This window comes from Gallus gallus, chromosome 28 (assembly GCF_016699485.2).
Source record: "Gallus gallus isolate bGalGal1 chromosome 28, bGalGal1.mat.broiler.GRCg7b, whole genome shotgun sequence".
Classification (NCBI taxonomy): domain Eukaryota; kingdom Metazoa; phylum Chordata; class Aves; order Galliformes; family Phasianidae; genus Gallus; species Gallus gallus.
Genome location: NC_052559.1, coordinates 5,217,839 through 5,236,874, shown reverse-complemented (window position 1 = coordinate 5,236,874; position 19,036 = coordinate 5,217,839). Strand labels below are relative to the sequence as shown.

Here is a 19,036-nt window from a genome sequence, read left to right as displayed (position 1 = left end):
TTGAGCCTCCATGCTTACATTGTTAAGCAGCGTAGCGTGAAATTACTGAACAAGCAGCACAGAGAGCTCTGAGCAAATCTAGAGAGAGAAAGCTGAAGTGTGGAAGGAGATACCCAATTTATTTCCATTGCACTTGCTGACACTTGTCTTTTCAAAGATTTCCATCTCATATTACCTAAACCGCACATTGCATATGTGTTAATTAACCCTTTGATATCTTACTGTTGGGCTGCAGATGAGGTATGAATGCTTTTGCACTGAAAGGGCTAAAAGTTTATTTAAATCCCATTTGAAGTTAAACAGGGACTTTTATGAAACATCAGCTGATTCTGTACACCTGATCTGCCTGTGTGTTTAAGGAGAGAGAATTTGTGGGGAGAGGCATCTTGGAGCGTGTGACTTTTTGTTTAACTATTGCAGGTTTCCTAAATTTTGAAAATGACTATATTGATGTCTGTGCTGTCAGGCTCCACTAGATTACATTTGCCTACATCCAAACAGGTGTTTCTCATCTCATCTGCTTATTTTTAAAGTTCTTGGAAACTCTTGACTGGACAGTGCTCTCTAGGTCTGTAGTGTTACTGCACTGAAACCAGTTGGGTGCAAAATGATTATTCTATTTTCCTTGTCCTGCCAGAACTCATGAGATTGTTGACAAGGTAAGGTTCAAAATTAGCCAATTGTAATGTTCTCCTGGACTTTATCCTCGGGATTAAAAAGGAACTGTTAGGGTGTGAGTAAGCTTATAATGGGAACTGGGATGTACTACTGGCTGTACAGCACATACTTGCCTCTGAAGCCTGCTTTGCCGATCTGTTTGGTAAGAGCTTGTCTAGACTCAGTACTGGTGTCTGATGGACAAAATCTGTATCATCACTCACTGTGTGTATAAATCTTCAGGACTGGTTGCTCTCAGTTCTTGGTAAACGTCAATCTCTTTAGGTTCAGAGGAAGGTTGTAGCATTCTTCTTTACTTCATGTCTCTGATTATATGGTGGTGTACCACTTGGAAATAGATGTCTTGCCTACAGCTGGCCATTGTGCTCAGAAATATAAGAATTAACAACTCTAACTGCTATCCCGTTTATTGCCAATATAAATGTCTCTCATTAGTCCCTAAGGAACTGTGTGTTGCAGCTTTCCAGTCAAGGTGACCTTAAGACCAACCGTTTTACCTATTTCATTTAATCTATGTGGCTGAATAGCACGTCTGTCAGCTGCTTGTCTGTGGGTGGGAGAGAGATCTTCAGTTAATCTTGTGGCTCCCATAGGTCATTCTGGAGTGTAGACACTGGATCTTTCCAAGTACTTAATGGTAATTGATTTCAGCATTCTTCAACATTCAGATAGCAAATTTTCTTTCATAGTGCTTATAATTTGAAATTGTCTGGCATATAATTTCTCTTACAAAATTGCAGTTCATGTTTCCTTACTGTTTGTATGCTCCTAGGTTTTCTGTTCAAAGATGTCCTTATTTCTCAAGGAAGAAAATTCCTGAGGTTTTTGCAGAAACTGCTCAGTCTGTGAAGTAGGAAAATAAGGGTTTGTTTTTTTTTTTTTGCGTAATTGTGTATGTATACCTCTAGTGAGTCTAAGTGACTTCTAATTTCAAAACTTAGAACTCTACAAAAAATAAACATTTTAGTATGGAATAGGATTTCCATTGTTTATTCTTGTAATACAAGAGCAACTTTTGAATCTGTCTTAAATATTTCTCTTTTTTGTGGTGCGTTTTTTCTTGTTTGTAAACATTTGTAACACCTTACTCTCCACTGATTTTTTTTTTTTTTTTTTTTTTTTTCAATGGAGAGGAATTTTTGCAGTTCTTTTTGCACTGAGGTGGAAAGACGACAATTACTTTTCTGCAGTTCTCTTGGAGCTTCATTTTAACAGCTCTTTTTGGAGATCTTCTGAAGTACTGACTGGGAGGCTGATTGTCATCATTTTTTGTTAATGAAGCAAGAATGCCATCAGAAAAAACACACCTTGGAGGTAGTCAGTATCCTAGTCCTCAGGAAGGATGTCTGCTCCAGTTTCTGCCCCATCTGGGTGCACTACCCATGGAAATGGTGCATGTGAACCACTGCAATACTCAGTCCGGGAGGTAACGATGAACTCTTCAGGACCTGATTCACAACAAGGGGAATATTTTATACCTTGGACCAGTAGATGGGAGCAGAAAGGACTTCAGGCAGCTTTGTAGCTCTCTGCTCAGTGTTTGTCCTCACCCTTATGGAGGTACTGGCAAAAATTTGCTGTAAGGGACTAAGCCTATTTGTGCTACTTGGCCTGATTTACACTTAGCTTAATTACTGTACAGTATAAAGCATGCTGCTCTTGACTTTTTGAATGCTGCTTGGTAATGACTTTTTTGGCACAGGGTGATTCTCTAGGACCCTGTGATGGAAGCTGCCCTGAACCCATGGGTACTGGTGCTGCTGGGCTGACACAGGTTCCCATCCTCTCTGCCTCACTAACCCTGTGATTTATAGCGCAGAGGTGGTTGTGTGCTTTGTGGCTGCAAGTAAACAACTCTGTGAAGAATGTGCTTCCTGCAGCTCATTTGCTCAGCTTCCCTGCTACATGGGAGGTCCTGGTAAAATCTACAAGCACCAGTCGTTCATGTGTCAGAGCTGGGCTTTTGGGGTCATCTGGCTTTGGGGACAGTAGTATTGTAAGGTCATCAGAAATCCCTTTTAAAAGCTGCCTTAGTAGGATGCTTTCCTGTGTGGCTTGTGTTACACTACTGGAATTGCTTCAGGAGGGCCATGAAAGGACTTAGATAGGAGCAGTCTTATGTTCCACCTAAGAATAAATAACTAGATAGCATATTCCTTTCAAGGGTTGCAGAAATTATGATATTAGAGCTCTGAAAGGCAGTGTGAAAGTGTAAAGTAGCTGTGAGTTCACATCACGTACTCATCAGGTACCTCTTCATTGTCCTCCTCAGTAATTCCTTGGCTGTACTGAAAGGCAGATGTGGTTAACGTTCTTGTCTCTTTGTTTTGGACAGGAAAAACATTTAAAAAATGAAACCCCACTTATCATGTGCTTAGAGCTGTGAACAGTTTCTCTCTCTCTCTTTTTTTTTTAAACTCCATCTTGCTCAATTATTTGTCTTTCCTGATAGTTGTGCTGCTCCTAGTTTTCTTGCAGCTTGGTTTCCCAGTGGCAGTCAGCAGGTTCTGCTGCTGGGTTGGCTTGTAGCTGGGTGTGTTCTAATCTCAGTCATCAGGATTCAAATCTTGCATCTGCTCTGTAACTCACCACTCTTCACCTGCTTTGAAAACACTTACAGGTAGATCTGGATTATTACTGGAAAGAGATAAAAGTGTTTTGTTTTGTGTGTGGTTTTCAGAGAGGTCTGATTGCTGTTTCTTTTAGGATAGATAGACAGCCTCTCTCCTCCTTTATTTATGCATCAACCCTCCCTTGATTCTAATTTGTGCCATTTGAAGATGCAGCAAATAAATTCCAGCCTCCTGTCCTTTTGAAAAATGTTACAGAAGAGTACTTGTCATTACAAGGGAAAATAATTTCAGTGTGCTGGAAGCAGATCGTGTGTTGTCACATGAGATAACACTTCATATCCCACCAAACAAAATTACTCATGTTTTTGTAAACTGCCTGGAGATTTTCCTAGTCGTGGTGTACAAAATGGTGGATTTTACTGCTTCATCTGTTGGTTTACAGGCATGTGCTATATCACAGCATTGGGAAGTGACTGGAAAACCAATGATCACGCAGGAGGATAAAAGGATAACTAGGGTACTCATTTAGAAGGGTTATCTAGCACATCTCACTCCAGAGCTGTAGAACTTCACTCAGCTGTGTCAGTTCATGGTAGCTGCTTCCTTAATGCACGAACAGAGTGCTGACCTGCTGAAATGACGTGCTTTCTGCCAGTGAAGGCGGTCAGTTGTAGGCTTCTTTCACCAACTGCAAGACTTACAATGTGGAAGAAATAACAGCTTGAGATAACCTCAAAATGATATTTGCTGTAGACTTTCACCCAGTGCTTATGATTTATTTTGCTTATCCCTTGTACTGGAATGAACCTCAAAACAGAGGGGAGCTGGTATTTCACCGAATCCTTCTTTTTTAGCATTCCTGAGAGCACTGAACCTTTCAGCCTTATCCGAGGTATGACGCATCTATTTCTTAAACTAGAATCCACTTTATTTTGAGTATTTTAGCGGAGTGGGGTAAATCTCACTTCCTGGCTAATGTCACTTGCCATTCACTCAACTCTTCCGCCCACAACATCTGCATGGAACATTCTGGCAGCGAATTAAGGAGGCAAACAAGGAAAAAGCATGCCTTGCAGCCAGGGACCAGGGGAGTCCTTGGAAATCTTTGCCTAATTGTTTTGTTTATGAAACTCTGTGGAAGATTTCCAGTGGGTTTCCTAATGAACTGGTTTGTTGTTGAGACTTAAAGCTATGCTTGTAATTACAGTAGAAGCGGGGGGTCAGGGCTTGTCTTCCTTCCCACAAGCTCTCAACTTCCAACCATTAAGTGCACAAACTGTGAATTTTAAGTTTTTCTACTTTTCAAATTTTAACTCCTTACTGACTTGTGGGATACCTGTCACCCATCTTTCAGGTAGTAACCTGCAATTATGTGTTCCTTCGTCACCTCTGAAAACATGGGTATCTGTGAAAGCATTGCTGTACAAGGTCTGAATGGAAATGTGAGCTTGGATTGAATGGAAGGAAAGTAAACTGGAGCCCAGACTAGCTTTGTGTTGTACTGGGTGAGCATTAACTAGACATCAAGAAAACACATCTGTAATTGGATAGTGAATTGGATAGCTGTTTTAGAGTATTATACTGGGAGGACTTTGTGTTTCTCCCAAAAGCTGTAGCTTTGTCTTTTTCTGGCAGTTTATAGAGAGAAGTTCATAAGTGTTCTCTATACGAGCAATATGTATTCCTGTAGTACACCATAAGAATTTTTCTAGCTACCTTTTGGACATAACCATCTTTTTTTTCCCAGTAACTTGCTTTTAGACTTCATTGTTATGGAGTAACAGATACTAAAACGTAAATGCAGGACCCAAATATGTAATGATGGCGTAATAGCCAAAGGAACTTGATGTATTGGGTTTTCTTCTATTTAAGTTTCCATTAAGGCAGACTGGGAGGCTAGTTGGATCTTAAACAACCTCACTTGCAACTAAGTTAATTTAAATGTGAGGTATTTTTTTTTTTCCCCCATGTGAACCAGTTGTGCTGATATAAGTAGATTGTTTTTGTGACTTTCTTATTTTACTTTTTGTATAAACATAACTTTTTGTATGTTATGGAACAGGTAGGGTTCAATTTAGTGTTAATAACTGGGAAGTGAGGGAAGGAATCCTTGCAAAAAATGCAGCTAAAGATTGAGGTTGAATGAAGTTGCATTTTTTTCCATAGATTATTTCATTTTATTACTTTGAGCAGGTAATTAATGGCAAAGCAGTCTTCTTGCTCCTCTCCCCCCACAGTCTCCTCTATCTTCTCCCTCTCCCACCTCTAACATACATGTGCACATTCCCTTTTGCAGTTTTGTTGCAAGTGTCTGCTGTATTAGCAGGATCTTGTTGTGCCTGGTGGAAGGGTATGAAAAAACACGCTGACCATTCTGGGAACATGAATGTGACAGAAGTGCAGCAGCTGAGGAAATCTAACTGCATGGCCCAAAAGAAGCCCCAGAAGAAAGAGGCTTTCTAAATTATATGTGCTTGTTACTGTGAAAGCAATAAAATTAAATTAAAACTGAAATATAAGCATACATAATCTTAGACTTGTGTATGAAGAAAGGAATTTGGCTACGGCAGGCTTCTGGTGCTGTGGCGCACTGGAGATTGCACCCCCAGTGTCATTTCTTGGGTCAGCTCCGTGAGTAGCATCCAAATAGGTCAACATGTGGAGCCTGGATAATCTGCCTATACTTTACATTGTTCCGAGACTCTTAAATAGTGGTTCTGTGGTGTTAGCAGCTGTACTTGAGACCTTTAGACCTGTCAGACTCAGGATTTGCTCCCCTTTATTTGAAGGAGTTGACATCTGTGCACTGCAGCATCTTGCTTCCAGGTTAGGGTCAGAAAGTGGTCTGCTCCTCTTCTGAGCCATTTTTCATACTTAGTAAAGGCAGGAGAGGTCAACTGCCATACCTCACTGATGCTCTGTGCTGTGGGGTGATCTTCTGTATTCCTTTTTAGCAGTACAGAGGTACTGCTTTTAAAATGTCTTAAGGAAAAGTGATTTAAAATGTGCTCAATACAAATCTCCTAAGCCCACATTGATGGAGGTGCTGGTGAGAAGCTTCTGCTGAGGCAGGAATTTGGAACATGGGTACCATCTGTGTTCCTGCCATTCTTTGGCCAAATTGCATTTCCAGCCTTTTTCTCTTATGCTGTTTTTCATTAAATGAATTGAGTTTCCCTGAAAGTGCCTGCCCATAAATACTCCTTCCCACACAACACACTCAGGTTATTACTGCTCTCCAAGTTGTAGCAGAGCAGAAGGGAACCAAAATGAAAAATAGGAGCTGGGAGGGAGGTGGGATAGCTGAGACTGTACAGAAGGGATCTTTCTTCCCTCTCAGTGGTTTCTCAGCTACAGCCATAAGTCTCTTAATAACGGAAGTGTAAAGCGAAAGAAAAAGAGAGAGAAGTGAGTTTAATTTCATGCATTTCTGCTAAGAAAAAGGACAGAATCATTCTGAAGAGATGTGGAGGAAAAGTGAAGCAGCTTTAAGGAAAAAAGATGTCCTATGAAGTTGCTATAATTACCTCATCCTCAGCTCACAGTTGAAAGGCAGTTTAGTGCAAGTGCCTACCAAGCAATGCTTTGAACCTTAGTGCAGAACTAAAAAGGGATCTCTCTTCCCATACAACAGCAAAGCAGTAGTTTTGGCACCCAAGCAGTTGCTGAGCTATTGCTGCATCCTTGTTGATCCTGTGCCTTTGCAGTTGGAAATTTGTAAAGAGCAGATGCTCAGTCAGTCTGGTGCTGTGTCCTGGGTGAGAATCTCCTTGGATGGTGGACTCTGTTTGTTTATTCTGTGCTTCTTTGTAGCAAACAGATATCCAACTAAAAATGCTTGTATCTAGTCTTTGTGTAGACACACAATGGCAAGAGCATAATTCCAGAGGCTGAATTTAATGACTATATGTACGCTAGTTGAAATGGAAGTTGTGTGTTTTCTTTGGCTTAGGTGTATTCAGACTAGATGCAGAATGTTGTTATTTTAGCCTTTTTTATTTCTCTGCATGTGCTTTGGTTAGCATCCTCCAGTGCATGAGCAGGGGGAATCCCCTGAAGCTGGGGCTTCCTATGTTAATTGTTGGAGGCATTTTACAAGCAGTGCTAGAATGTTACCTTGATACTCCTTTGCTGCTGGTAACCCTCTCATGGCACTGGGGAATCAAGTTGTGTAATTTTTTACTTACAAATCAACACGGTTTCTTTTACCATTTGTAAAAGTGTGCTCAGAGTGCAAATAGCTTTCCTTAGTCGCAGAGTTAGCAAGGCAGTGATGGAGAGCAGCCAAGGTTCCACTGCAGCGTGGCTGCCTGCTTGCTTTCCATGCTACACGTCTGCATTTTTATTCTTCATTCTGTGCGGGTTCAGCTTCCAAACTAACAATATTGCCAAGCAATTCTTGGCTGTTTCCTGCGTCCTGTGACATCAATATGTTTTTTTTCTGATTCCTTTTCCAATGTCCACCACTCCCCCCCCTTCCTTTTTTTTTTTTTTTTTTTTTTTTTTTTAAACTATAGTTTGCTGAGTAGCCAGGTAACTTTTGATAGCTGGGCACACCTTCTCCTTACAATCAAACAATCTTGCATTGTAGGCAGCAAAAAGTTCTTAATTTTTGGTTTTGTAATTTACAGTCCTGTGAGGGATTTATGTGCCACATCTTGATGTACAATTACGAAGTTTAACTGCCTTGGACATTAGGTTTGGCTTTTGCTCCTTAAAGGCTTTTTCAGTGATGAAGTTGTACTACTAATCTCTTTTCAGCCTGAGAAACTCCAGGTGAGACTGGCAAAGAGGGGAATGTAGGTCTGAGATCAAACGGACCTCTGGTCTGTATCAACCACAGTTATTACTTCCTAATGACTGCAACACAATAGATGGGTAATACACTGTGTATCAGGTACCAGAAAATTCTAACTTGGTTGGTGGTCTTAGAGAAGAAAATTCTGGGGAACTGAATCTTCAGTTGCCCTTGGGAGAGTACAGCATCTTGTGCTGTCTCTTTTTGCCAAGGGCAGATGGAGGCAATGCATGTCATTGAGTCGAAATACCCACTTATGCCTTGATGCAATTCCCAGTTAACCTACTGTAGGCCTTACAGACAAAATCTGCAGTCAGTTGCCCTCTCGAGAAAGGCAAACTCAGCTGATTAGTAAAGAAAAAGTTCCTCTGGTCTCACATGGTGTTGATGTCTGGAAATCTCTTGCAGTGTACGTGCCGCAAAGACATGGTGAAGATTTCCATGGATGTCTTTGTGAGGGTTCTGCAGCCAGAACGTTACGATTTATGGAAACAAGGAAAAGACATTGCTGTCCTGGACCATATGAAACCCACAGCTCTGACTAGCCCAGAACTAGATGCCTGGAATGAGACGAAGGCAGACTTGAAGGCCAAATTGCTTCGCAGGTAAAAGAAAATTTAAATAAACAAAAAAAACCACCACCACCAACAAAAAACAACAACAACAACAAAAACAAAAAAAAACCCAACCCACACAACAAAAACAGCGACCAAAAAAAGTTCTCTAGATATGTATTTTAATTGCTAAGACTTTAAACTTTGTAATTCTTAGTTTGGAATAGTTCAAACTCATCTTTTTATACTTGCTTATACTTTATAATTTTTCTTGGATGATGCAGTCCCTCATTGTTCTCTTTCTTCTGAATATTACAGAACCCCATTATTATTATTATTATTTGAAAGTAGGATACTGTGCCCTGTTACATCTCATCTTTTATCCTGGAAGACAAAAAAAAAATCTATAGTAAGCATTTATAGCTTCACTTATCAGAAAGCAAGAGGAAAAAAACTGTCAATTGCAAAAGGGATTTTATGCATGCCTTTTTCTGCTTCCTTTGATCTTTGTATTTTTCTGCAAGTTCATCATGTTTTTCATGTATTACAGCATGCTTGAATTGAAAATTTGGCATGCTAACCTTTTACTGTTGGAATCTTGCTTTATAGGATAGGAGATGAGGAAGAGGACAACAAACACCGGTATGTGACTTCCCTCATCAACTTCAATGGTTATAGTTTTCTTCCTGTCAAGTTTCTTACAACAGTAACTCCTAAAGTATTTTTCTGGTTCAATCAGTTGTTTCATATCTGCTTCCTTGAAAGGACACAGAAAATCTTTGGGTACTGCGATATGTCAGACTTCATCTTGTGCTTGTGTAGATCTCTGACATCTCGATTTCTTTTGTCCCATTGGAGAACCTCAGCTGCCTGTTCTTGTGTTCCATTCTTGAGTACTCAGCTGATGTCCTGAATAAACCAAAGCTAGCGATGAGATATTTTTATCATGATTAATTGGTTATAGATAAAGCTAACTAGTCACCAAAGTAAGTAGTTATTAAAAAGTTGCTGCTGCCTTGGAAAGTGGAATTGGACTTGAGTGTGTTAGGAATGAACTTCCAGTGGGAGAACTTCCTTGTCGTGCTTCCTTGAAGAGCGCTATTTTACAGGAAGCTGAATTATCAGAGGGCTTTAATGTACTCAGATGTGAAGTGGGTGCTCCTCCATACACTCCTTTACACTTTTTTTTTTTTTAAACACCGTTCTGTCTACTACCCAAAGTACTTCCTCTGTATTTCTGCTCACATCTACTGTTTGTTGAATTTCTGATGCAAGAAATTTCTGGAAATTGAACTGCTTCATCTAAAAATAATATTCTGCTAAGAATTTTTGTTCAGATATAATTTCCTTGAAATCCGGGAATGAAAGCTTTAATTAGTCTTTAGATTTCTGGGGCCATGTCTGATAGGGACTTTGAGTGACACTGAGTTTAAAAATTACAGACCTAATAAATACAATGATATTGAATGCATTTGAGTTTCATGTTAAAGCAAAAGATATAGCAATAAGAGTGTCCTTCTTTCTCTAGCATTGGTCTTTGTCCTCTGGTTTTGCTTTGCACTGGTGATCTGTGCCTTGCCTTTTCTACATGAAATGATTGGTCCCTTATTTCACGAATGCTGAAAAGGTAAAAGCACGTTGTCCATTAAAGACATGCTCATAAAAATATAGTAAGTAGATATTTGGGCAGATAACTGACCTCAGCAATAGTGCTTCACTTCAGAGGTTATTTTCCTGAAATGTTTTCATTTCTCTTTTTCTGTAGTGAGTTTCAGGAAAAGCAGGGTGATCTGAGACTCAGCAGGTGTGATTTATGCTCTCTGGGCTATGACTCTCTGAACTCCAGTGTGCCTCTTAATCTTTTTCTTCCACATCTGGAAATCTGGAGTCCATGGGAATACTTCCTATGGATTTTCAGGGTATTTTAGATTTATTTACTGTTTGCACACGTAACACCAAGGTTTATTTTCCCTGTTGAAAAATATTGCTTAGCAGAGAAGCCCCTCTATTTCAGCCTGAGCTACTGTAAAACATCCAGCCACTTTTTATCTATTCATTGTCCCTAGATTTTTTTTTTCAGTATTATACTGGAGCAGGTTTCAAGCTGTTGAATCCTGCTTAGTAGAAGTTTCTCTCCTATGCTTATGTCTTGGAAAGACGTCATTTGACTTGAAGACTGACTTTTCTCAGCAGGATGGACTTTGCTGGAAGAATGGGATTCACCTTATACAAAATATCTTCACAGTTGTACCTACTTAAGTCACTCTGTGGTCTGTACTTCGAAGTGTACATATACTGCTTTTTTTTCTCTCTCTCCTGGAAACGAAAGCTTTTAAACTCTACAAAGTTATGCTATTTTTTCTCTAAGGTCATTCATACTTAGTAACCTTGAAAATCTCTGCTGTGTTTACTTTATGACTTCAGCAAGAGAACGTTTTAGTCTGGTCCACAAAAAGCCTGTTTCTGGTATGCAAATTATTTCAGTTACAGAATATCTTCACTGGAAATGCACAGCCTTCAGCTTGTAGTCCTAGAAGCAGTTTCTTTAAATGGATGTGTTCTTTCTTTCTTTGTTCGTTTTTCTACACCTTCAGAGCCAGAAGAGTACTTTAAAAACATCCTTTTTATCTACTGTGAATATAAAGCTTTGTAACTCAAGTTTTGCCTCGTGTTCCAACGCAATGGCAGTAAAACCATACATGTTTACTTAAAAGAGCATTTGATGCTGGATTCTACTCCAGCACTTTTCTTACCAACTATGGAAAGTTCCAGCTGTTGAGGTGAAGTCATAGAGGTCTGTCTTCTCCTCTTACTTTGACTTCCCTCCTCTGTAGAAGGTGATGCGTACTTTGAATGTCGGTGAAGAGAGAAATTGATCCTTCTGGATTCAGTTGTGTGTTCCTGCTGATGAATGTCTTGCAGGTGCAAAGTTATCATCAATACTTGGAGTGCTACCATATGGTTAGAATCTAGCAATTATAAATTACTGTGCATATGGATCAGCCTTCTTTTCTGTTAATCATTCATCTCAGGTTGAATTTTTTCTTCTTTCTTTGTTGTTTGCCTGATTAAGGACTCTTAACTTAGCAGCACTCCAGATCTAATTAGCAGCTGAGTTTCTGGAGATGTGGAACTGAATTTCAGCTTTTCTAGATATTTAAGCTGATGGATAAGAATGAAGCATGAGAGTGTTTTAGTTTGTTACATGGTAATAGATGGAAAGGCCTGGGAATGGGGAAGCCAAATGGAAGATCCAGTTTTAATGGGAAAAAAAAAATCTCTAAATGCTAAAAATGCTGCAAAATCGTAGGTTTCTGAATTAGTTTCTTGAAAAAGAAAGCTTGGTAGGTTTACACCCAACTCTGAAGGAGCTATTTGGTAGATATTTTTAGAACTGTGTACTGGCTGATATGGAGTTAACTCTCATGTGAGGCTGTGATTTTGGAACTGCAGCTAAAACCGTGCTGATAGCACTGATGTTTTGATTGCTGCTGAGTAACATTAGCGTTACTCGTAAACATGGGCGTTTTCCCTCTGTATCTCTGGCCAGTGGGCAGGCTGGAGTGGGCAAGAGGCTGAGACTGGGACAACAGCCTACACAGGCCAAAGGGGTATTCCAGGCCACATGCTTGGCAGTAAAAGCTGGGGAGGAGGAACAACACATGGGTTGGGTTTCTAAGGTGGTGTTGTTCAGAGGCTGGCTGGGTACCAGTCTGCCAGTGGGAGGCAGTAAGTGATTTCCTTTGCTTTGCTTTTCTCTTCATGTTTTTTATTTTTTCATCTTTCTTTCACCTATTAAACTGGCATTGTCTGGACCTGCAGGTTTTCTTGCTTTTGTTCTTCCTGTTTTGTCCTCCTGTCCTGCTGGGAAAAGAGCAAATGGCTCTGTGGGTGCTTGGCTTCTGGCATGGCTCCTAACCAAAAGATATTATCCCGCCCTCTGACTTTGCATTTGTCTTTGTGTTGTGACTATTGCAGTCTTTTTGTTTTAGTGACATTGATTGTCACTGACTGGGCACTGTTACGTGTAGCTTGTTAGTATTAATCTGATCGCATTACTATGCTTTTTTTTTTTTTAATTTAATCTTCTTCATAGATCTTGAACCCTGAGAATTATACTACTGAAAAGTCTGAGTCTATTGTTCATGCTATAAGAACTCATTAGATGGTGTTTTGAGAAAGTGTCAGTGGTGGGGTAGTGTTTGAGAGCTGGAAGATGCCGTTGGACTTCCAGCAGTTTGACAAAGGGAAGGAAATACAGAAAGAAAAGAAATGATGGAATGGAGACAGAACACAAAAGAAAGATCTATTAGTTCTCATCTCTGTTTCAAAGTACAAGCAAAACAGATTTAAAATGAAAACTATTTTAACTACAGCTCACAAGCTTATATTATCAATGGCGGGAAAAGGTCTTTAAGAAACCAGAACCATTGGTTCATGGCTGCTGTGAAGGGATCTTAAATGTGTTATGCAAGGTTCATCTGTTTCTTTTCAGATATCTGTTTTGCCCTGCAGCTATTGTTAGCTACCTTGTGTTTTCTCTCCAAAGAAGATCCTTTTGTTTTGTATTCAGTTTTCTTAGTTGGTGATCGTTTTTATATTGAAGGCTGTTCTTTTATGTCAAATTGCTCTTCTCTACTTCTAGGTCTCACAGAAAAAGAAGTCAACCCAGAAGACATAAAACAGAGGATCAGAAGTCTCTGGGGGATGTCATGGCTATTGAAACTGCCTTGGAAGATGTGAAAGTGAAAGAGGAACTGAAAAGAGGGCCAGACCTAGAGGAAGAGGAGAGAAGCAAAGTGATTGAGGGAGAAGGTAAGGGCCCTGCTCACTGATGGCATATCGCCTCAGCGAAGAACTACTGAGGGCATGCTATCCTTCCAAAACATGTTTGTAAATAACTTGTCTACTGTTGTTTATTTCTGTTGAAATTTCAGTGAAGGCTTACCCAGAATTAAATCTGTGCTCACTGAAACACACTATCATTTACAGCAGCAATTGATTTTTCCCTCTCTTTAAGGATTCAGACCAAATAGATTTCTTGGCAGGGCTTAGAAGTTCTGCCAAAACTATTACAGTTCTGTAAAAATATATTTTAGGGGTGGAATATTTTAAAGTATTCCATGAAGTAGCAAATAAATGCATTTTGTGTCCTCCTCTGAAAAATAAAAATTTGTTTATTCCCTTCTACAATTAATCTTTTTGCTATTTCTACCCTTCTTCCTACCTCTTACAGACTGTGTGTAAGGTCAGCCTTAGGTTGTATGGGATCTCCAGCTGCTACATGCTACATCTTAGAGCCGTCCATGACATCTCCCAGTCCTTTTTGACTTCTTGCATGCAAAATCACAGGTTTCAGGCTGTTCAGAGAAATAGAAGCTGATGCAATGACAGGGCTGTTTTTCATGGCCACGTTTTTGTGCAACCTGTGGTAAGGCTGCATTAGTCTTCCCCTGCACGTTCAAGTATCTGTAGAGTGCACGTATGTCTTAATTTTGCAGTCCTCCTTTAGGAAGCAATGTCTCTAAGATTCTTTGAGGCTATTTGTTAGAATACACCATGACTTCTGTCACTTGGAGAATGTATGACTGAAGGCCTGTTGCAAAAACAGAGAATTATCTTGTCTTGTGTGTAACATGCTCCTTGTGTGTGTTTAGTCCAAAAGTCTGACCTTAGCCGTGTTTCTGGAGGCTCTTTTTCACTTTTTTTATTTTTAATGCACATGGGTAAGTGATTGGTATTTATGTGTTGCACTCTTGTTGAGGCGCTTTCAAACATTTCATAAACATTAATGAATTCATTTTCATGTGTCATACATCCATTGTTCCTTCTGCATTGAAGAAAACTGATGCCATTCTGCTTGTTGAACCTTGATAATTTCAAAGGATCTGTGGAAGCTGTGGGTAAAGAATTGAGGTGGTCTTTCAGTTCTGTGTTCTCTTAGCTAGACAGTGTACTTTCTTAGGAGGTACGGAGTTTGAAAACCATTCTCATGTGCAGCAGAAGTAGTGAGTTCACAGTGAATAGAAATAGTGAACAATTCACAGTGTGAATTGTTAATTTGTGATACTCTAGCTTGGAAGCGGCAGCAGTGTGTTAAATTGTATGCCCTTAGCTCTTATGCAGGTTTAAAAGTTAATGCTTGTAATAAATGACCTGAAAATGCTGATATCCCTTGAGAGACGAGATAAGTGACAAGGACAGATCTGAGATCCTTAGAGTAAGAGAGAAACAATAAAAACTCTGTTCTAGCTGAGTAGGTTCTAAATCATTCACTTAGGCTACATGTTAAGATCTCCTTAACTGTTAGCAAAGGAGGGACAAATTTATTTTCAGGACCATTGCAGAAAGTGTTGCTGTAAGTAGACTTTGCAGTGCAGTTTCTGAGGGGTGTAGTGTTTGATGTGGCTGGTAGCAAATAGACACAGTTCTTAATGCAATATAGCAATTAAATACCACTGAATTCTCTAATTTCCTATACCCTACTGTCTGTGTGATGTCTAACAGTTTCATATTGAGAAGAGAATCTTTTTTGATGGCTCTACTCGTGGCAATTTCACTTTTTCCTCTCCATCACTTCCTTTTTCTTATACTCTGCCTTGAAATTGGTTTGATTTCCCACTTACATCAGAAGAGATGACCTTGAGAAGGAAGAAAAATGAGATTTAGAAGTAGGTCTTAATGCTTTATGTTGGTTATTTGGACTGCTGAGTATTAATAAATTTCTAGATTTCTCACCCTGATACCTTGAAGTGTTTTCTTTTTGTCTTTATGACTCAGCTTTATATTCATAATTTATTACAGAGCTATTAGTGCATTTGGAATTCTTAGCAGGTTGTCTTGGGACTTGAAATTAAAAAGGAGAGTTTTTGAGCTCTGCTTATCTCTGGGTGTGCTTAGCAGTATGAATACAATCTGTGAGTCAGCAGGTGTTATCAGCTGTGTTGTATGCGTTAATAGTCCTGCAGATTTGGGCTACAAACCCTTAAATCTTAAGAGGACATCTTTTTTCCAAATTGATGTGAAAAGAAACAGTGAGATGCTACCTGTAACATAGCTGTGCATTATTTTCTGGCATGTTTCATTAAATGGCATTCCCATTTTAATGTTTTATAGTCTCATTGCACAAAAGTATGGTGTAGCCTCTGGTGTAAGCAGTTTGATTTCCCCATCAACTACCCTTTCCCTCAAAGGCATTGGATATCTGCAGCTTCAGTGAACTCAGTGTAGTTATTTCAAGCTATCTACAGACAAGCAAGTTTTTCCACCATGAGAAAACCTCGTCCTGCTCTTTTTTAACACGTGTATTGCATCTTTCTCCTTCAGTGGAAGACCAGCTGATAGGGACTCCTCTCCTACTGATTCTCCATATTGATTTGTCTGTAGAGATCACTTTACTTTCTAGGAGTATTCATGATAGCCAGAAAGGGCCTTTGAATCTTGCTTTACTTTGTTGGTCTGCTGATTTTATAGATTCACTTGCAAATTAGTTTGTTCATCTTAGTGCAAAAACTTTTAAACAAAGTTCTGCATGACAGCTGCTGTGCAATTACTCATTTAAAAGTCAATAAAGCTGGTGAATGGCATTTGTTTTGTTGTTGGGTAGAGAGTTTGCTGAGTGTATAGGGAGTAAATATGATCTGGTTTTGTACAACTGGGGAAAAATCCAATTTGACTTTCATTCAATATGTTTGTTTCTCTAAGGAAATTCAATATTCCTTTTTTCTGTGATGGGACAAACCAGTGTAACTGAGAGTCTGCCTGCACAAGTACAACAGTAACTATTTCGGCTGGACTTATCTTTTTTTTTCCCAGTAGTAAAAATTAGTATAAATAAAGTTGTCAGACCAGATTCTGGGAAATATCCCAATTCTGGTGTCCACTGGCAGATTTCAGCCAGGAATTTGGCATTTCACCTTACTGTGGGATTATTCACCTTCCACTTTCAAACCCTTCCTCTTGCAAATACCACATTATTGTGTGATGGCTCATCTGTTTATCAGGTTTGGTTGGTTGGCTTTGCTTTATTCCTTGATGGAGGAGTCTGAGTAGGTTTGGATTGGTAAAGCTTTGTTATCAGGATGAATAGGCTTTCTCTTTTTGTTGTCATCAGCTGGCATCCTATTAGTGGGGAAATGACCTTTTGCAGTAGAGTTGTCTAGTCATAACATCTGCAATCTCTTATGAAACAAATTGAGCACTTGCGTCTGTCTGTGGAGCATTTATTTGCTGTACTTTCAGTGAACTGATAACGTTTATTTGTGAAGTGAGGAAGGAGTTGAGTGAAGGGAACATACATCATTGTAAGGGGATGAAGGCAAGCTCTGAAGGCATCTCCAATCCTAACCTAGAGGCACTCACTCAAGAGCCAATAGGAATTTTAATTACTGCTGTAAAATTAGGCTGTGTGGATCAGAATTAAACTGTAAAGTAAAACTGTTGAGACTTTTATATGTTGAAAAGGGGTTTTATTATCACAGCCACGTGGGTTCTCATCCTTGGAGACCCTCAGAAGTCTCCTGGTCTTGGGCCTGGGTACCCTGCTCTGGGCAGTCCTACTTGAACATCTATTGCTGCACAAATATGTATATTATAAACCATACATTAAAGTAGAAATTAAAAAAAAAAAAAGATGAAAAAAGAAAAATAAGTAGTATTTTAACGATAAGTTTTATTTTATTTATGGTACTAAATTATTTTCTTCCTACGCCCCAATGAAAGGTTTTGCATACCTCATTTGGGGGTCACTGATACTGAAATTCTGAAATAAAAAGGGCTGATATATTGTAAGTTTTTTTTTAACACTCTGCCCAGCTTCTAGGGACCTAGATGCTTTCCCTCCAGGCAACATACATTTGTCAGCCTTTCTGGTCAAGTCAAAATGACACGATTCTTTTATTTCTAAAGTGGGCTTCTCCAAATCAGTGATGTGGTAAGGCTGAATGGACCTTCAGTCTGCCTGCTTGAAGGGAAGAATAATGCTATAATGTAATATATTGGCTCAGCTTGAAAGGGGAAAAAAAAATTAAATGCCCAGACGTCTTGACATATGAAGCTAAATGTTGCCTATTTCTTAAAACAGGTGACAGCAAAGTAAAGGCTCGTCCTCCAAAAGTAAAAGGTGAAAGGAAGAAGAAGCATCTTTTCCATCAGCACCAGCACCACCTGCAAACATCTCAGCCTCTGCAGCAGCAGCAGCAACAGCCACCACTGCCACTGGCAGCGCAGCAGCAGCAGGCAGAGGAAGAGGCAGCGGCAGCAGCACGGTCGCCAGTACCCACAGCAGCACCTGCAGCATCCACAGCAGACAAGAGCTTGCTGACCACTTCCCTCAACGTTGTCCAGCCCTCGGAGGCACCAGTTGAGGAAGATGACTTTAAGCCTCGGCCTATCATTCCCATGCTTTATGTGGTTCCACGGACCAAAAAAGTGGTGTTTGACAAAGAGCACATGTCCTGCCAGCAGGCATTTGAGCAGTTTGCGACTCAGAAGAGTCCTGGTTGGCGGGAGCAGACAGTCCCTTTGGAAATCCCTGTGAAAGAAGAGGAGAGTGCAGAATCAGAAAATACAGAGATTGCTACAGAGGTCAGTGCTTTACAGGTGTACGTGACCAAGGATTTGCTGGTTTTAAGCAACGAGTTGAGAACCAGACTCAGAGTGACAGGAATCCTAAATTGTGCCTGAGCAGAATAGTGTCGTGAAGTGTACAATTCATGACCTATGATCTATTACAGCCATCTCTTTCCCCTTAGCTGGAAACAATTTTCAAAAGAGGAGGGAGGAAAATATTTGGGAATTAGCAGCAGGTCAGAGGAGTGTTGCATAGTTCTCCTCTCCTGCATGGTGATGCTGAGGGAGCCAAGAGAATGGCATAGCACTATTAGAAATCGAGGCGGGGGGTGGGAGGGAGGACAAGGGGAGGCAACATGCCCTTCTGATGTGACGACTCGCAATGAGAATTCCTTACATGTAAGTGTTTCTAAGACATAATGGATGCTGACTAGAGAGGAAAAGCATTGTTTAAGATGCTGTAGCTGTGATGGGCTGCCATACCTTCATCTCCGTTCTCTCCCATGTAGCATAAAATGTACTTGGATTTCATTTTTAATCCTTTAGCACTGCTGCTTGTCTTCATATCTGTGAAAAAAGAAACAACCAAAAATACGTGGCAGTGTCTATTTCTGGTACAAAGTAGCTTACATGTGATGTGTTTGGTGCCTTTCACCAAAGAGGACTGTGAGCTGCTATGATCGGTATACGTGCAGTATTTACAGTGTTGGATGGTGCATAGGACATTGGGTACAGTACAATATAAATATATTTGTCATAAAATGCACTGTAATGTTTTAATAAAATGTTTCTGGTCCTATATGCCCTGTGCATAATTTTCATAATAGATTTTCTAGCTGTTTTTGGGAATGACTAGACTTCTC

At 39.9% G+C, this 19,036-nt stretch overlaps 1 protein-coding gene across 5 annotated transcripts in view; it reads left to right on the top strand.

The window, feature by feature from the left end:
- The window catches only part of KDM4B (lysine demethylase 4B), a 78,128-nt gene that overhangs the window by 38,366 nt on the left and 20,726 nt on the right, over positions 1-19,036 (top strand). For 3 of the 5 annotated variants that reach the window (XM_015300181.4, XM_046904730.1, XM_040653827.2), the window contains exons 9-12: positions 8,458-8,654; positions 9,213-9,245; positions 13,249-13,418; positions 17,686-18,188. In XM_015300181.4, coding sequence (XP_015155667.3) covers positions 8,458-8,654; positions 9,213-9,245; positions 13,249-13,418; positions 17,686-18,188 — 903 coding nt within the window. The remainder of the gene's footprint in view (positions 1-8,457; positions 8,655-9,212; positions 9,246-13,248; positions 13,419-17,685; positions 18,189-19,036) is intronic. The other 2 variants (XM_015300186.4, XM_015300182.4) reach the window with 1 other exon arrangement.